We start from the raw sequence: 19,697 nt of genomic DNA on the forward strand, positions 1-19,697 counted from the left end.
CTCACAGTGATTATCTGTCCTTGACAACCTTCTCAATCCCTCTTACTATGAAATGATCCCCTCAATAACCCCAGTATACACACTGAAATGCAGCCACACAAACATGCACACACACATTTAAGATGATTTCGCCCCACCTGCCGTCCCACAACACCTGCACCTGTCTTATCTTTGTTTGTATTAATCTAATCCTCCCGGTCTCTGTGTATAATAGAATTTCAAGAATCAATAATTATTTATTAGAACTTCTAGATCCTGTATTTGTGTGTGTGTGTGTGTGTGTGTGTGTGTGTGTGTGTGTGTGTGTCTATTTTCATAACTTTGTACACCCTCTGCTGCCCTGTGTCACTGCCCCACTCTGCTTGCTTCATGCTGAGAGAATGCACAGGATTGCCACTGGGCTATTTGCAGCTTTAATAGGTGCAACATAAGAAAAACCTGCATATAAGGCCACAGACTGCACCACTATGTTTTCACAGACCCCAATGAGGCACGCGCTATCAATTGCTGTCCATACTGAGCCCAGCCTAATTCATTAACTGATGACAGGACAGTGGATCAACATTGTCACTGTCATCTGGGAATTTTATGAGTCATTGGCCGGGGAATGAACAGTTTGGAGATCACAGGCATGAGCTTTGTGGTGTAGTGGTATGTTTGCTACTCTGATGCGACTGAGGATTAAGAGCGTAAATGGATTTGTGCAATGTCATATGAATATAAGTGGACATCTGCTTCACTGAATGATATTAGCCTATGATTGTAACCTTTGATTGTAGCTTAGACTGGGGAATGATAAATGAAATTAGCTTTTGATACACTTTGAACTCCAGCCTCAAGCCCTGACATTCCCCTTGTGGCAGTTTCTTATAAACAAACAAAAGTTATGTTTACATCCAGTATTACTCACTAAAATGCATTGTGTGTAACCTCAAGGTTTAACAAACATGTCAAACTAAACAGGGACCCACTGAAAAACTGTGCCATACTAGAGGTCAAAAACTCCACAGGGTACCCTAAGGCAGTTTATGGCAAACGTTTCAAATAATGCAAAGTGGTTGAAGCCCAAAATATGAGTATAAACCTGAAAATGAGCATAATACGTCCCCTTTAAAGCTGCCTTCAATTTATATTTCAAAATAACAATGGAAGAAATTACTCAGCTCTGTTAAACCAACTGTACACCACCTACCCAGCACTAAAAGAGTAATAGATGTAGTCAATAACTAGATGGGTGGTCATAGTGGAGCATTTAGCATCTCAAGAGTCAGTTATTCCTCTTCAGGAGTTGATGGAGACCAAAATGTATTTTTAGACATTTAGTGAGCTTTAAGTGCTTAGCCAAACTTTATGTCAGCAAGGATGTTGCAGTACACTCTCATGCCCCCCTTAGCTGAAGGCCCAAATTAGAGTCAGGCTAAAATAGGACTAAATGTGGTATTATTAAAAAAAAGTTGTAGTGTGCATCCATCCCTGGTCGGGAGGGTTTATGCACCTGCCCGACTTCATTTACAGGTGTCGACTGATTCTCTCACTGGACGGTCACAGGGACTGACCAAGTGACCTTAACCTTGCGCACCCCAATGCCACATACACACTCACACATACCCAGACACACACACACACACACACACACACACACACACACACACACACACACATGCTCCTACCCCCAGGGGATGGTGGGGCTAGATCAGACTGGGACACAAAGACGAGCATTATTCTTCTACATCCCTTACACCAGGAAGAGGAGAGGGGGGAGGGAGATTTCATAATTTCATCATAATGTTTTGCAATTTTTTTTTACTGTTTCTTACAAATTGGAGCTTACAGGTGATATTAAATGTAACTGTCCATTACACTACAGGGCTTTTACTCAAATATAAATCTATAAAAAAAAGAACTTGACATTTAGAATTTGCACATGTGTAAATATAATGCATCACTTAATGTCCTGGGTAGAGTTTGGATCGGGCAGTGTGCCTCAGTGGAGGTGAAAGGGTTTAAAACAATGCATCAATCTCTGTTATGTCTCACTGTCTTGGTCGTGAGTTAGTACAGGGCAAACAGGGAAGTATTCCCATAAAGAAAAGGCCCACACTGTGTTTGCATTGCTTTCCTCAGCACAGTGACTGATGAAAGACCAGAAGCCACAGCGAGGAGAAGCACTGGATTTGTGCATACTGTTCCCCCTAAACATCAACACACCAGTGAGACAAATGAGGCTTTAGCCCCCCTTTACACTGCTCTGCTCTCATCTCCAGAGGCAGGAATTCACTGAACCTGGAGGTACCCAGAAACGTCTCCTCATTTAGGACCAATTATCACCAAACCTGCAAACTGAGGCTCTGATGATAAATGATCTGGAACAATGATTGATGATGGATGACATATTATTATTTCCTTTATGTGATGGAATACTTTAAAGAGAAAACCACTCCTGAATGCTCCTTTGTATGATTTTTAAGATCTGTATTTGAAATGTTTGTGGCTATTTTTCTCTTGATTACATTTGGACAGAGCAGGAAAAGGTCAAGTGCAACAGTTTACCAGAACTCACTATCACCCGTGCTTGTCTGTTATGATAATGGGCCTCAAGCTTTTATGGAACTAACTCCCTCTAGAGGTAATAAGATGAGATGCTGCTACTTCTCTCTTTGGTGTTTCCCCTCACACCAAACATTCACCACCACTGAAGTTAAAAGTAAATGAAAAAATCATATTGCACAGAAATAGAAAGTTAGACTACACAGTACCCTTTAAACTAACAAGAATATTCTATTTTCTAGCATATTCAGGTGCATTTTTGAAGCTCAGTTCCAAACAGCATAATTGAAAATAAATAAATAATAAAAAGACTCACTGTGTGGCTGCATTATTCAAACTACTTCATCTTTGAAGGAAAGAAACATTTTCTGGGAGTAATTTCGTAAATATATAATATGCATATGATTGACACCTGCTGTCATAATGGAGCTTTTTCCTCATTCAGCACTGATGTAATCCGGCTGCAGAGAGTGTGTTCAGTAGGCCTATGTGTTTAACAAAATTAAAAATCATGTTCAAGGGCTTTTATTGATTGAACATTTAAAAAATATCATGACAATGTAACAATGAAACAAAAACAGGGGAGTCCATTCACGTTTACATTAATTATTTAAAGCATCACTGTGAGCACAATGCCAGACAGTACATACTTCTAAACCCTGGTTGAAATAACTCAAGTATGCGCTGTGTGTGTGTGTGTGTGTGTGTGTGTGTCTGTCTGTCTGTCTGTCTCTCTCTCTCTCTCTCTCTCTCTCTCTCTCTCTCTCTCTCTCTCTCTCTCTGACGCGGGGGGCTTGCCCTCTAAATAAACTTTGGAGCTCATAGGGGGAGAGAGAGAGACAGAGAGACAGCAGAGGGCTGAAGTCATCAGCCGGCCGGCAGGAGGGGAGTGAATAGGTCCTGCACGCAAAGCAGAAAAGCGCTGAAACTGCGGAGATTTACTTTGGTCCAGTTGCCTGCTGCCGACAGCGAGCGAGAGGAGGTGTGTGTCTGACAGCCAAAAGAATTACGAAACCTTCAACTTACACATCTTTTTTAATCACTAGCGTGGGTCTTGTTGGTGGCTTTTACTTTTTGTGCCTTAGCTGATGCTGAGATGAAGCCGAGCCCCTCGGCGCGCCTGGCACATTAGTGTATCCACACACACCGGGACGCACGGCGCATCTCCACTGAGAGAGACGAGCAGAGGGAGAGAGGTCCATCTGGAGTTCTGCACATGGATATAACATCTCAAACTTTTTTAGAGCCATGTTAATCATAAATAATAAATCTACTCATCTTTTTAACTTAAACTGATGATTGATTTTGTTTTGCTCCTGCGCGCACCGGATGAGATTTTTTGGCGTGTTTGTTTGTTTTCTGTATTTTGGAAGGCATGTTCTTTATCACAGCGCGGATAACGGGTCCCTGACTCAGTCTGGCACATATGAAGATCCTATACAGGATGGTACAGTTTAAACGGCCCAGGCATCATTGGGCCACCGTACACTACAACCACCATATATCACCACATAGCTGGGTGTCCTGCTGTGTGTAGGAATTACCTGCCCTCCACACTCTGCCTCCGTGAGGGGGAAGACAACGGAATCTTATCCAATAAGTGACTTGGTGAACATTGACATTGGCTTTACGAGTCTCATCTCTGGGCTACTATGCAATTACAACTGATCTCCTTTGTTTGGATCATCTTGCACTGCATGGATTACACTGGTTGTCAGCAGCACAGCAGCTCCAGGCACCGGCAACATAAACGTGAGTAGGTTCAAGTGCGGCGCGATGTGCGTGCACGTACTCTGCACTCTGGCTTTTCCATTTTAATGTTTGATTCTGCATTTATTGGCCCTTTTACGCAAAGTGGCGTCAAATCACAACGGTCTCTAGCTTCATCTATTTCTCACAAAGTCCAATATTCAGTCTATTATAAATATGCACATTAATGAGCGACAACACACTTTTATTTGATCAGCGTATTAAATTGATACATTTGTACCAGTAGGTTAAAAAACAAAACTACATGCGCACAGCTGGGACCACTGGGCAATATTCTTTTGGCGTGAGTTTTTCTAAACAAATTATTTTGTATTTGCTGTTTTTTTTCCTGGTCTTTATTATAATTCAGAACAACCAAGATCAAAATTCTAATAATTTTGCCAGATTATAAAAGTGATTTCCCAGATCATTTTTGATTATCTTCCCTATAATAGAGATATTATTACGAATGTTCAACCCTACATTTCTGCATTATGAGGTAATGTACTAAAAAAAATTACTAAATTGATGTTTTTAAAAAATGTTCTTAAAGCACGTGCTCCAGTCAATTAACTCTTTGTGTGTCTGGTCCTTTTACGATAGGCTACTTTCAGCAAGTTCACCATATTTAGTCCACTTTTACTGTGTTTTCGTTGAAGCTTAATTTTATGAATTAATTGTTGTGGATTATGACCTGAAGCCTGCAGCCGCTGCTCATTGCGCTCAGTCTCCTGGTTCCCGTCGCTCTCTAGCGGTCAGAGCAGCAGACTTCAGGCACGGAGTGTGCAGCCTGCCCGGTGTCAGGCCTGATCATTGTTCACTGTACAGCTTTACTTCAGTACAGTAACCTCTGTGATCAGTTTATTCTCTGCCACATTTTGGAATTCATGGGGGAAAGTTTCTTCTTCTGTTGGCTCTGCTCACATAGTGTGGGATTATAATTCATGCCTGTCAGAAAATTTAACCCAGTATCATAATTTCAAATCATGTACCATCTTGTTCTCATTTTTGCTCAAAATCTGACTTCATGCCAATTTGATCAGGCTAAAAACAGCAGATAGTGAAAAAACTTGTGATATTTCATCCGCCATATATCTCCCTGAGGTCCAACATTATGTCTCATCTCTTAGCTCCGGCCAGCCTTTTTCCATGACACTATGAAATAAGTATCAATAAAGTATATTTTTCTATTCTTCCTACGCACACTTTATCACTGAGGGTCTCCAGATGTGCTCTGTGACTAAGTCTGTTAGAGAAGAGCAGTGACAACTGGAATATTCCATGTATTGCTTGCCAGCGTGGCTGAAGACTGTCTGTGATCTACAATAATAGACCTTGGAAGTGATGCTTTTATGCGTGCCACCTGGGGCTCAAACTTACATAGATTTCTTTACATCCAGAGCTCAGATCTGCAGTTGAAACTTTAAGTAATTTCTTCCCTCATGGCCACCAAAGTGTATAAAAAAAGCCAGGAATGGCAGCATGTGGGGTTAACTGTGTGTTTATTGTGTAGCTTTAAAGGGGTCCTGGGGTTACCTTTACTCTTGGCAGCTCTGTTCAGTGTAGTTTAGGTCAGACCTGAAGAATTAAGCGTGGATGGCTTTGCTGTTCAGCAGGGTAACCACCTTATGTACTGAAGATCCTATTTAATCTCACTAAACAGACATCAGTTTTAATGATAAGAAAAGCAACATTTCCTACTGTTTTAAAAGGTTGATTATTCATACTTACATTTGTGTTTGTGTTGCACTAATGTAGAATATATAGACATTATAGAGTCTGCTTTACACTCTACGCTGCATCACAGATTCTCCCTTTTAAATGTTTATTTCCCCCTAAACACTATTAAAGAGCCTCTCAACACAGCGTGAGGGGCGGCAGGAGGGGCTCCTGAGAGTACTCCAGTGCTCGGTTTCTTAAATAATGTCCTGAGACTGAAAACAGTATGGTTTTTGTTCAGTTTCAGGTTGTTGGGGTTTTTTGTTTTTTTTTTCAAATTAGCATCTCTTTGATTTTTATACTGAAATGCGTTTTATGGACAAAAAAAGACACACATGATATAATTCCGTTGTTGGATGGCGACCACTAAGCACCAAGTTTTTTCTGTCCATTCTGAAGATTTAGTTCACAATCAGGAGAAAACGTCTGCCTTTCCAGACAGACTGACTCAGTACCCATTAATTGACAAGTGCCTCTAACAATCCAAACTTCCTCCAAGGATACAGATATCTAACACTTCCAGAGATATCAGGGAGGATGGAGGGATTAGTTGGCGAAGGGGTGAATGAGTACAGACTTCAGAGGGGAAGAAGGGGGTAAGAGTGAGTTGGGAGTCAATGACCATTCGGTCAACTGGACAAATTTACCATGCAGAGACTGAACCCGAGCTCCAAGCTTCCTGTCTGTGATGATGCATCTGAAATTGAAGGCGTGTGGGTGCTAACAGTGAGAATGATATATATTATAACAGGTCAGCTCAGTAGAAGATGAAGACAGTGATTTGATTTAAAGCTAATCATAGTATTATACAGTTGGGTAATCAAGTGTGCCACATGATTTTATAAATAGCTACACATTCAACAGTTAAGGCTATTTTTTCATGTTACTTCTATGTTGTTGGTCAGTTCTATTTTCTCCATGAACCATCTGTGTTTGTGTGTGTGCAGGCATGTCAATGTGTTTATTCATATGTGACTTTGTTGGTATGTTATGCAAGTCCAACTGAGGTTTTGTCGGTGCAAGTGTGAGGGCAAGGCCAAATTCCTGCGTCTTAAGACTTCTGTGAATCAGGGCAGCTTGGCAGGAACACATGTGGGCAAATGGACAGCAGTTGTAAAGATTGTCGAGATATTTCAAACAAAGTGTCCATGATCTATGGTAAACTGGCAGCCAAACCCTGAACCTAGAGCAGAAGGAAGAGGGCCAGCTTAAAGCAGTGGCATGAGATGCCAATGCTGGAGAGGAAAACCAATTCCTTGTACGCTTACAGAGGTTGCTTTCCATGTGTGACTACGGCAACATTTTCCAATCAATGCTTTGGGGAATGGAGTACCATTGCAGCATGGGTGCACAAGTATGTAAAACATGGAACGTGTCTCATGTCTATTGCTTAGATATTGAAGTGTCACTCCTATATATAAGCAGGCTGCTTGTCTGTTGACTTTCTCATTCCCTGAAGCACTGTATCACTTTCTGGAGTTAAAGAAACAATGGTAAGAGAAGAGGTAACTAAGAAGTGACAGAAACATCGGGACCAGAAGCTAATAACATGCTCTCTGAACTGCCCAATGTCACAGAGCCTGTTATATATCTGGTAGTTTTCCACCTAATCCCAGTCTGTTACTATTTTTGTCCATTAAGTGCAATCAGACGCTGAAAAGGATGAAATAATTCCAGGGAACTGAGAGCACCAAATATTTAAGGTTTATTTCCTTAAATATAGTTCATTCTTTCAGAATTTAAGCCCTACGTTTTTCTGGTCTTTTCTCTAAATTAAAAAAAAAAAAAAATACACATGCTGTAACTTGGGAGACACTAAAAACATCTGCGACAAATAGTCAACATACACTTAAAATGATTAAAACGTACAACCAGAGCTTTCATCCAGGTCTGGTGGACCATCCCACAAATGAGTGAAGAGTAGGGGATCTAAATAAGGTAAACACCACAGTACCTATAAACATAGTATAACTAGTCAATGTGTTGAGACAGCAGGTGATAAGTCATATATGACGCTGTAATTAAACCCTTAATCATACAGTTTACTTTCTGTTTCCCTTCCTTCTTGGAAAAGATTCTGTCATTCTTAGACTATTGAATGTATATCTATCTGTGGTTTTCATCCCATAACTATAGCTGAGTACGGGCCTACTCTGCCTTTCTACTAGGTTTATTTAAGGGACAGGGTATACTACCATGTATTGTTTGTGGCACCCTCTACTGTTGGTAGTAATTATGAAAAGCAGAGCACAAATATAGAGCACGAAAAGTTGCTTTTAGGGTAGGTGGGAGGGGTGGTGTATGGGTCAAACAAACCCAGGACTTTCACCCAGACTTTCGTTTGTACCCTGAGTGAAACTTGGCATTTACTTGCATATACTTTGCTATATATATATATATATATATATATATATATATGTATATTTTATAACATTTAACCAATTATTTTTTGCCCCAAACGAAACTGCACCCTTTTTCAGTGCCTACACCCAATGAAACTGAAAGTGAAATGTAACAAAAAAGGGACAGCCCATTGAATGGGCTGATGGAAACCTATAAGAAGGTAGAGTAGGTCCTGCTTGCCGATACTTAAGGGATGATAAGCGCAGATAATGCCCATTCAATAGTTTGATAACACCCAGGTTGAGTATCAATAGTAAGATGAGGTACTGATGTTGGTTTTGTAGAGCCAAGCAGCATGCACAGTGGTGCCACAGGACAGTCTGACCTGACATCTGCACTGAAACTACACTGGAATCTAAAAAACCCTTATAACTCCCACAATCTGGTTTTAACTTTGTAGATTAAGTTATCAGCCTGATCCTGATTTGTGCAGGGCAAGAGAACAAAACAATCATTAAATCAATCATTAAAATGATCACAAAGAATTAAATTTTCCATTCTACTCTATAGAGATAACAATCGTACCATACGGACATATGGCATTGAAGAGGCTGGTATGAATGGGATGAATAGTTGTTGTTTTTAAAGTTGGATTTTGTAAAACTCAATAAGGTTTTGAATTTCACCACTTGTTGTCTTATTATCTAGGACTTAAATTGGTTCTCTCTGGACTACATTTGGGTTCTTAACATGAAAAAAATATGAAGACAAAGGATACTTTCCTTCTTAAATGTTTATCTATTCACTAATTTGACTTCAACTTCTATAGTTTAAAACTGCCCAGAAGCAATCTTTTACCATGTGAAATCCATACTTTAACACCCCCTGCTCCTGTCAACAGAGATCTCTGGTGTGAGCTCAGGGTGCCAGCAGGGTGGCTGTCTGACCTGCTCTGACTACAATGGCTGCCTGTCCTGCAAGCCGCGCTTCTTCATGCATTTGGAGAGGATTGGGATGAAGCAGATCGGGGTGTGCATGACTTCCTGTCCTCCGGGCTTTTACGGCACACGCTCCCCGGAAAGAAACACCTGCACAAGTAAGCCACGATGAGTAACAAACTGTATTTGTATAGCAGAATATTATTAAAAACATGTTCCTTATTTAAATGGACACTGCAGGTATAGTATCAACAGTCCGATGTGTGCTGCATGTTATTAATAGTTTTCTGAATTAATGGCCATAATTATTCAGTATAATCATCTCTCATGACACACACAGAAAAGCTTGCCTTGAGTTAAATGTGACCTCTTAACACTTTTTTACTTACATGTTGCAGGCAAAAGCTTAAAAGTCTAGTCAGCTCCAACCAATTGTGAAAAAGTATGCACAAGGAACAGTTTCAAGACCTGCTCATTCAGGGGCACGGTGGCGCAGTTTGCACTCTTGCCTCAAAGCTAGAAGGTCCTGGGTTCGAGGGACGCTGTGTGCGTTGGAGGCGTGTCCTCACCTCCATGTCTCCAGCGCCGTGGGGCTGGTCGGTGTTGGCAAAAGGACCTTTCTGTGTGGAGTTTGCATGTTCTCCCCGTGTCCCCCGAGGTTCCCCTTACAGGGGGACCTCTCACAAAAACATGCATTGATCCTGGTCGCTATACTGCCTCCCTCTGGTCGGTCGGGGCGCCTGATGGGAGGGAGAGGAACCGGTGGAACGAGGTGGCGCCCAGGATCATGATATAGATATGGACAACTGGGTGATAAATAAATGGGTTACAAAAATCTGAAAAAAAAGACCTGCTCATTAAATATAGCATTATGTATACATACAGTACCTATTTTTCTTTTGGTTGTGTTGCTTTACCTAAAATCATTTATCCTCTTTGTAATTATGTAAGACATAATTCTTAATGCAGTGGCCCATATTCCAGTGACACACACACACACACACACACACACACACACACACACTCACACACACACACACTGACACCCTGTATATTTAACACGCAGGACACACACGATAACTTGTACAGTTTAAATAAACGCTGGCGGTGGGTCTGTGTTTCTCTGTCAGAGTGCAGATCGGAGTGCGACTCCTGCTTCAACAAGAACTTCTGCACACGCTGTCGACCTGGGTTCTACCTTCACCTGGGCAAGTGTCAGGAGAACTGTCCAGAGGGGCTGGTCCGCAGCGACACACAGAGGGAGTGTGTTCCCAGTGAGTGTTTATCCCACATTAGCCATGCAGAGTTTACCAAACAATTCTGACTTTGGAACGAGGCACAAAAGGCATAAAACATGTTAATGTGTTAAATTTGGCCACTACATTCACAGATACATGACATGTGCTTTTGTGTTTGCAGGGTGCCCTGCAGAGTGTGAGGCGTGTGTGAACAGTGAAACATGCACGCGGTGCAGGCCAAGCCTGTACCAGCTCAGCGGGAGGTGCCACCATGTCTGTCCAGAGGACTACGAGCCCAATGACAAACTCATGGAGTGCACAACGCAAGGTTAGTCTATGTTGTGTTTGGATGTGGATGTGTCACAAGTCTGTCATGTTGGTAGAGGCCACGTTTTTTGGTCCTTGATGGCTAAACATTTTCTCATCCCTCTGTGTCAACTTTTCAGTGCACTGCGAGGTGGGTGAGTGGAGCGAGTGGAGCCCCTGCTCTCGGTCCGGTAGAACCTGTGGGTTTAAGCGAGGTCAGGAGACCCGCACGCGGCAAGTCCTCCAGTACCCATCACCCTTTGGCAATCCATGCCCTGAGATCTCAGAGATCAAAGAGTGCCTGGTCAAGAGGAGGAAATGTCTAGGTAAACAATATTACACTATTTTTAAAATGTCGCATTCCAGACACTGTCTATCATATCTGCAGTTGGCCCATCACACCCAAAGCCGACTGTATTTATGACACATGGCACGATTTCTATGAATTCCAGACTTTGCTGCTTCTGCTTGTACAATCAGAGCTCGTCAGTCTTCCGCTCAGGACTACGGCTGTTTACTCAGAGTATTGTCATTGTGGTTAGAGTGAGACAGTGGGGGGAACACATGTGTGATGTTGCAATGGGTGTTTTGTGTGTTTTCCCACGAGACCTCTTTGGATTTTTAAACAATAAAACCGCTTTCTCTGCTCCTAGTAAACAGGGAATAGCGTGATCATTTCTAATGAAGAGGGTGAAAACTGTTTTCAGACTGCTCTTCTTAAGAAAACCCCGATGCTGTGGCGCATTTACGACCACTTTGTGTTACGTGTGCACTCCGTGTGTGTGGTTACTGAGCTGGTTGGCGGCTATGGCTGGTTGTTTTTTAGCCTGGGCTCTGCAGTGTTAAATGACAGATTGCAGACAGGCTAGAAGGCTGAGATCCAGCCCCCTGGGGCCTCACACTTACAGAACAAACAGTGTGTGTGTGTACGTGCGTGTTTCTGTGCAAGTGTGTGTGTGTGTGTGTGTGTGTGTGTGATGCAGCAGAAAAGCAGTTGACTCTGGAGCAGAAACAGCCAGCTCAACATCAACATCCTCCCCCTGGGAGGCACGCGGCGACCAAGGGATCAGTATTGGTTTATCCCCACAGCTGCCAATACACACACACACACAAATCCAGATAAAGATACACCCTCTCTTTCGGACAAATGCACAAATTCACACTTGCACATTTGCTTGTGCGCACACACATATGCACAGAGATACACACACTCACTAAAATAACTACACAGCCGTTGCTCTTGGTGGTAATTTGTGAAGAGAGTCAACTGGGTCGACGTGATTTGTAAGGCAGACTGTGAAATGTGCCCTCTGTCACCCCAGCTATTCCTCTCTCTCTCACTTTCTATCTGTATCTCTCGACTGATCCATTCCCCCATCCTCATCCCCTACACACACACACATACACACTCCCTACCACACCAAAGAAAACACAGACCCCCATATAAGCTCCCTGTTGGCGCTCCCAGTCAGCCGGGTCGGGGCCGAGACTTTAGTGTGGAGTCGACGGCTCTGTTGATCTAGCCTGAGCCTGGTGAAAGGAGGGGGCACAGAGAGAAGGGAGGTGAATTGAAAGAAAGAAAGAAAGAAGGAAAGAAAGAAAGAAAGAAAGAAAGAAAGAAAGAAAGAAAGAAAGAAAGAAAGAAAGAAAGAAAGAAAGAAAGAAAAAGAAAGAAAGCTGTGTGTAGTCCCACACAGCACAGAGCCCATTTATCGATGTTGCCCCTGCTAGTGATTACCAGTTGCCCTCGCTCCAAGAGCATCCGCAGTGAATGAGAGCTAATTATCTGCTTCGGCGCGTCTTTCCTTGCTGTTTACGTTCTGCACACGCTAGGGGGGTCAGTGGTCCGACCTCAGAGAGCCCACGGTAATCCTCCAGCAGCCCTCAGACACTGATACATCCTCCTCCTCCTCCTTTTCCTCTCCTCCTCGTTTGCACTTTCTCCTTTTGCCTTCTCCTCTCTCTCTCTCTGTGCTGCCTCCCCTCTTCCCATTCTTCTCATTGCTACTACAATTTTACTCCTCCACGAGTCTTTGCTCATTTCATCCATTTGTCTGCCCCTAACTCATTCAGTCATCTGTTCTTAAAGCAAGTTCACTTTGACATTTTGTGAAATACAAGTGCTTTGTCATGTCTGTCTATTACATATGAAACTTGAGCCAGCAGGTGATTAGCTTAGCTTACCATAAATACTTGAAGCAGAGGGAAACAGCTAGCCTCTCTTTACGAAGTTTTAAAAATTACAATATACTGTACGCATTGTATTTTATGTTATGTGCTAAAGAAGCTTGTTTCCGATGCTTTCAGAGCTTCAGTAATCCGCTCCTGGCTACAGTTTCATATTTAATACACAGATATGGTGGTGGTATCAATATTATCATAGAACTCTTGGCAGGAAAGTCCATTTCCTAAACCGCATTTACACTTTCACTTCCAGTCATTTCCAAACCCCAGTTCTACAGAACTATTGTGAAATCAGAACTTCCAGTTGGTGCTGATTCATAATCTTTAAACAATGTTTTGAATAACAGATATAACATGATGAAACAATGTATGAAACACGCTGATATTTCAGGCTTTCCAGTCAGAGAAACTTGGCTCAATTCCTCCTTTATCCACAGATAGAGATTGTGAATGTTTACACACACACCCTCATCTGTGCTGCCGTCTGTCTCAAGTTAATGCTGGCTAATTTGTCCTTCGATCGACCTGCTGTTTACCTCTCTATCTCTGTGGCCGGATATACTGTGTGCCCTCTGCAAACCTTAGCCGCCTTTAACTCCCACACACACGCTTACAGACATACACAGCTATTACACACAGAGTAAAGCAAGGTAGCATCAACCAGTCATTGGGATGGGGGGTTTTGATACCCACCCATATACACACACATACACACACACCCAAACCCCTTCCCCTGATGACATCCTGGCGGCCATGCGGCAGGCATTCCACTTGTGGGACAGCCCATAGCCTTTAATCCCAGCCTGGCTCCCGCCAAAAGCTCCCCGGACGACAGAACGCCTGCCACGGAGGATGTGCCACCATAAAACACACAGTGCTCCTCCAACCGCACACACGTGCACACACACACTTCCCCTTACCCTCTGTGCCCCTCCGCTCTCTCATTTCATCTCTGTCTGTTTCCCACTCTCACTCTCTTATTTAGTTCACTTAATACTCTCTCTGGTTTGTTATTCATCTCTTCTACTGCTCTCTTTCTCTCTCCATGTCTCTTTCACAAGCATGCTCACTTACACATGCCTACACACACACACACACACACACACACACACACACACAGACCTAGTAAAGCCCCTCTGTGTGCTCTCAGTACAGTTTACTGACTCCTGTCCTTTGTGAATGCACTTCAACAGATTTCTAGAAGTTACATTACAACCACAGACAATTCAGCAGACAGTGTTTACACTGTGAGGGCGGGCTTTCCGGAGAATAACACAGGATAAAAACATGACTGAATCCCTTGTTAACTAGAGATCATAGCAAAATTTCTTTACTTTGATGACAAATACTTGTCTTGTATACTGAACTTGACACTGATAAAAAAATATAAAATATGGACTTCTCTGATTGGATCCAGATTTACTATAATTAGATATGAATGTCATTATATATTGACATACCGTATAGGTCATGCTAAATCTGTAACAGCGTGTCTTTTTGTATGCTGCTTTAAAATGGAACTGGTGAAATTATAAATACAAGGTGGGCAGCTAGTAAACAGCTAACATCACATTAATGCAGGAAATGCTAATGAATAATGGTCATTGAGAATATAAAAAATTTCCTCATGATATTACATATTATAAAATTACAAAGAAAAACTTTATGAGACATTACAATATAATTACAATATCAACTTCAGCATTCACCCTCTACAATTTTCTCAAAATGTCAGCATACATGTAGCAACTTGTGAAGTCAGAATTTTCTGATATTTTCCACTTCATATGGGCTCATCTCATAAACATCATAAACACAACCCCATTCGAAGACCTCTCTAGTAAAAATTATTAAAAATGTTAAGTGAAGCACATCACATGAGCAACGGTTAAAGAAAAAAAAAGCTATTGTTGGACAACAAAATAGACAATGCTCAGGGGCTTGGTGTTAAATAAATGCTTCAGATGCTTCACTTGTGCTCAGTTGTGGCAGTTTCATCAACTGAAACTTCATTAAAAGTATAGTTTGACATTTTGGGAAATGGTTTAGCAACTAGAAATGGGGGTAATCAACTAGCCTGACTCTGTTCAGGGTTTAAAAATCTGCAATAACCAGCACTACTAAAGCAGACTTGATAACATCAAACCTAGCAGCAATCGTTAATGAATTAGTCCAACACAGTTATTTAATTTGATTAACAGTGTTTACACATTCATTTGGTGCAATTTTGCAGTGACTTTAAAGTTAAATACCTCAGTATGACTGAATTTCTTCAATACTGATTGTACCTACAATAACCTAACCTCACACACACACAATGCACAGACCGTACAAATGTAATGTCTTACAGCGCATAATTACATTACCGTAAGTGTTGGTGATTCTAAATTAACCTATGGTTTAAATCATATTCCTGTGCAAAATAAACTGACAAATATAACAATTCCTGAGCAATGCCAGTATGTTCACTTCAACTTAAAAAATTAAAAGCTAAATCACTGCACAGTCAGGTTCCAGTTCATAAAATCACTGGAAATTTGTCATGTGTTGTCACAAAAGCCAATTCTCACTCTCTGCCAGTCAGACGTTATTAATTAAAACTTGGCTTTTGGAAATATGCTAAATGTCTATTGAAAATGTTCCAAAACCTCCAGAGGTGTCTCATTTGGGGACCATTACACACATGTCATTACACAGTTTACAAAAAGCCCATCAGAAACTGTTCCAACTAACCAAATGCAGGTTGGTTTGATAAACATTCCCCTAATCATCTCAACACTGGCATGGATTAGGTTTCTCCTCTGGCTCGACAAAAGCACGGGGGCTACAGTATGACTAATCCACTGAACTTGTAAATAGTTGTAAATGGTGTCAGGACAGAGAAAACAATGAGAGCGAAGGGGACTTCCTGTGTTTATAAAGGACAGGGGGCAGACCCCGAATGACTCAGTGAACCAGATTACTCCATCTGTCCATCCATCCATCCATCCATGCACCCACCTATCTTTACTATATTGGATTTTTTTTAAAACTTATTTTTCACTGTCTTGGAATTGAACTGTGTTAACACTAGTGGTGGCCGGTGGTTGGCTGTTGGCATCATCGTATCACCCACATCCCTTCCACCCCATGAGAGCCTATGGAACACAACTTGCACCTGATTAATAGCAGATGGGATTTAATAAGATTTAAGTGCCTGCCTACATAAAAATTGCGAATCAATTGATGCTTTCAGTGCATTTACGCTTAATGACACATGCCTGAAGTTCCATCTCTAAGTAGGAGGCAGGCAAAACATAACACTGTATTCGGAAAAAGGTATCCACACTATGATCCACACAAACCTGACTCATATACGTTGTCACTCCGTCCTTCAACGCTGGATAATTATGTCCTCTCTATCAGGACCCAGTGGTTAAATTCCTGCCTTTTCTTTCAGAGTCAGCCTTTAAAAAAGTGTTTCAGAAGAAATTCAACGCTGTTTCATCATTGCAGTCACTATCAGCAACAGGAAGCCATTCAGCTCTTACATGTGTAGCAGCTGAATATAGCTTCAATTGACCATAGTGCCATCTGCTGTTATGGGTATTGACTTGCCCACCCCAAAGTCACCAGACTCCTCTGTCAAAAACAATCATTTTAACTCACAGAACACAGGACTTTTTATCTTCTGCTGTGTCCTTTGTTGTAATTGTGTGACTTTTGTGTGTTAAAGAGTTAGTTTGGATCCAGCAAAGTCAGACAATAACCCAAACAAACTAACTGAATTATAGGCAGTGGTAGACTTGCGACGCCAGTGTTATGTGAGGTAAAAGTCTGAAGGATTTGAAGAGAACATAGATGATACAAGGGCTTTAGTTCCCCATTAGAAAGGGCTGTCTGATGGTAAGGTAAAGCTGTGAAAATATTCAAAATAAAGCGTACACTTAAACTGGTTCTTTTTTTGGGTTGCTAAAATGTGTATTACTGCTGCCCCCTTCAAGAGCAGTGAATTGCTTACTGTCGGTCGTCCTGCCTGCTTCTCCAAACTGGTGGACTGCCAACCACTGTCTACTGTAGATAATACACTGATTATGGAAAAGTATCTCACACAACACCATTTCCCAAAAAAATCTGAATTATCCCTTTAAACATAGTGGGCCGGTATAGCGATTGGTATCACTAGTCCAGATTGTGTTTGTCAGACATGGCCCCTGAGCCAACCAGAGTCCTGGCCTGATTAATGAACAGACAGAGGGAGAGAGGATGAGCACAGGGGGCCAAACAGGAGAGAGAGATCTCTTTCTCTCTCTCCCTTTATCTCTCTTTCTCTCTCTCCCCGTGTCTGTGCCTACTGCCTACTTCAGCAGTTTCACAATCCCCGACTGGCCAGCCAAACAGCCAAGCAGGCCGTGCTGCTCCGTTCCACTCACACATGAACAGCAGCAGTACAACAACAGGAAAGGGCCTCCTCTGCTTTCACTTGCAGGTCCTGTCTCCAACCTCCCTGGGGGTGGATCTTGTTATTATCATTAATAACTGTAGCTCAAGCAGAGATAAACCTTCAGCATTCCAAAACTCTTGGTTTTGTTTATGAGATGGTGTTGCAAGAGGAGATAAATTGGGGTTTATTTAAAGGTTTTCTATTTCGGACAGGGCTCTGCTCATCACATGGAGAGGGCTGCAGTCTGTGATTAAAGACTGGCATCTAGTGGTGAAAACAGAGCATTGCAATATCACGTGTTGCACTCTATGGTAGAGCTGCGCTCTGTGATGTGTTTATAGTGCGACCACTTTTTGATATATGGTGGTTTTCATGACTTACAGGCTGATGCATGGTGTAGTTGAAGGGATGAATCCCAGTTACTTGTGTTTGCTAGATAAAAATCAGCGGTAAACTGAGCTGAGCTACTCTTGTTGACTCTGGCTTAAAGGATAAAGGAATAAGGAATAAAGGAACAATATTTATTAAAATGATAACTATATATGTTATGAAACTGATTTCCTAAGTGGCAAATATATGATGACTGGTACTATTTGAGATGTAGAGCTGCATTTTGAACATTTTCAATGGCTATATGAATTGCATAATATGCTACAAACACTGGTGGACTCAAGAAGTGGGCAGGGGAGCAACCACCCAACTGGGTGTCCCTATGTTCAAAATAAACGCAGGATGGGTGCCCTTATTGTAGTCAAAACATGATAAAGTGATCTCTTGAAAAAAGTTTTTTCCACATCATGCAGCTGGTTCTGAAAATTCATTAAAGTCAAATATTTCCTAACTGAATATTACCTCCTGAAATTGACAGAGAGACGATGAAGACCTTCGCCCACTCTCTTGCATTACTAATCTTTATTATTCACTTTTCCTAGGAGGAGGTCGGGTGAAGAATGGCCAAAGACAACCGAGGAATCGCAACAACCGAAAAGATAAAGAGAACCAGGAGGGGCGACGGGAGAGGAAGCGAGAAAGGGAGCGAGAGAGGGAGAGAGACACAGCTGAACGTGAGGACTCTGATAACAGGAACAAAACAGAGCACAGGCATCGCAGAGGCCACGTCACAGACCCAGTCTCCCCTGAAGACACTCTTGTACAATAGTTCTCTGGGCAGACAAAGTCTAACGCCTCTATACCCTTCTCCTGTTATCCTCCCATACCTTCTTCTCCCAAACTCCCCCATCCTGTTCACCCCCCTCGACCCCTCTCTGCAGGGGTGTTGCTGCTACCTGTATGATTTGAATATAATGTTTATGCACAAACGGGATGGGGCACACTCAGCCACAAGGCTTGGGCCACTATGGACTTTAAAAAGTCCTTTTTTCTACCCTGTAGCCTCTACTCCTTCACTTCCACCGCTGAGAGAGTGTTTCTGTTGAACAGTGCAGGAGACACTGCTGAGACTGCTGATGGGACTGAAGAACAAAGTGAGAAATGTCTGTGACTGTGTGGCGGACTGGCAGACAGACGGACAGAGAGACAAAGACGTTATACTATGTGCTTGTTGATATGGTTATTTAATGGGGCCCTGGTACAACATTGCGCGTCTTGGTTTTTGAATGTAGATTTTGCAACATTATGTAGAACAATTGTTTATTATTGTTGTTCCTGTTCTTTAGATCTCTTTACTTTATTTTATTTGGTGCAGAATTTGTAAAGAAAAAAATAAAAGTGAGTTTGCTATTGCCATCTTGTGACATCTTCATAATCGCTACAAGTGACAGATGTAGGAGAACCTGCATGCTGTGAATCAAAGGAGCATGGTCAAAAACTGAATACCATTAACATGTTTTCTTGTCTTGGACAAAAGCTAGTTTTATCCAGATACGTGATAAATCTAATCTACCATGGGTTTTTATTTTTGTGTAAATGGAATCTGTGCTCTCAGTAAAGCTCCTTGACTAGGAACCAAAAGCACCTGTATGTCAAATAAAACTATAATGGGTTTGTACCTGTGTCTGCTATCTGTTTCCTGGTGTGAATGTCATCTTGTGCAAACCACTTAAACTTTCGTAAAAATTATAAATTGAAAAAGGCGTAAACATAAAGTGTAACTCAGAACAATATGCAGCTATAAACTGTTGATTCAGTCATGTGTCATGAGCTCATTTTCAGTGAAAGCTTTAGCAGTGGAAGGGTGTCACATACTGTAATACCTGAACACTTATTGGAGATACTGACGTCCACATCCAA

At 41.9% G+C, this 19,697-nt stretch overlaps 1 protein-coding gene across 1 annotated transcript; it reads left to right on the forward strand.

The window, feature by feature from the left end:
* The first annotated feature begins 3,445 nt into the window (after positions 1-3,445).
* Positions 3,446-19,446, forward strand: rspo3 (R-spondin 3). Its single transcript, XM_059339509.1, has 6 exons — positions 3,446-4,299; positions 9,260-9,454; positions 10,427-10,570; positions 10,716-10,862; positions 10,981-11,166; positions 18,380-19,446. The coding sequence occupies exons 1-6, from the start codon at positions 4,200-4,202 to the stop codon at positions 18,604-18,606; spliced, it is 999 nt and encodes a 332-aa protein (XP_059195492.1). The 5' UTR covers positions 3,446-4,199; the 3' UTR covers positions 18,607-19,446.
* The last annotated feature ends 251 nt before the right edge of the window (positions 19,447-19,697 follow it).

Source organism: Centropristis striata, chromosome 8, assembly GCF_030273125.1.
Source record: "Centropristis striata isolate RG_2023a ecotype Rhode Island chromosome 8, C.striata_1.0, whole genome shotgun sequence".
Classification (NCBI taxonomy): Eukaryota; Metazoa; Chordata; class Actinopteri; order Perciformes; family Serranidae; genus Centropristis; species Centropristis striata.

Excerpts from the sequence above, each read along its gene's own strand:
- rspo3 (XM_059339509.1), top strand. The coding sequence starts at position 4,200 with ATGCAATTACAACTGATCTCCTTTGTTTGGATCATCTTGCACTGCATG. Across the intron at positions 9,455-10,426 it reads GGAAAGAAACACCTGCACAA|AGTGCAGATCGGAGTGCGAC; the intron begins GTAAGCCACGAT and ends TTTCTCTGTCAG. Across the intron at positions 10,863-10,980 it reads CATGGAGTGCACAACGCAAG|TGCACTGCGAGGTGGGTGAG; the intron begins GTTAGTCTATGT and ends TCAACTTTTCAG.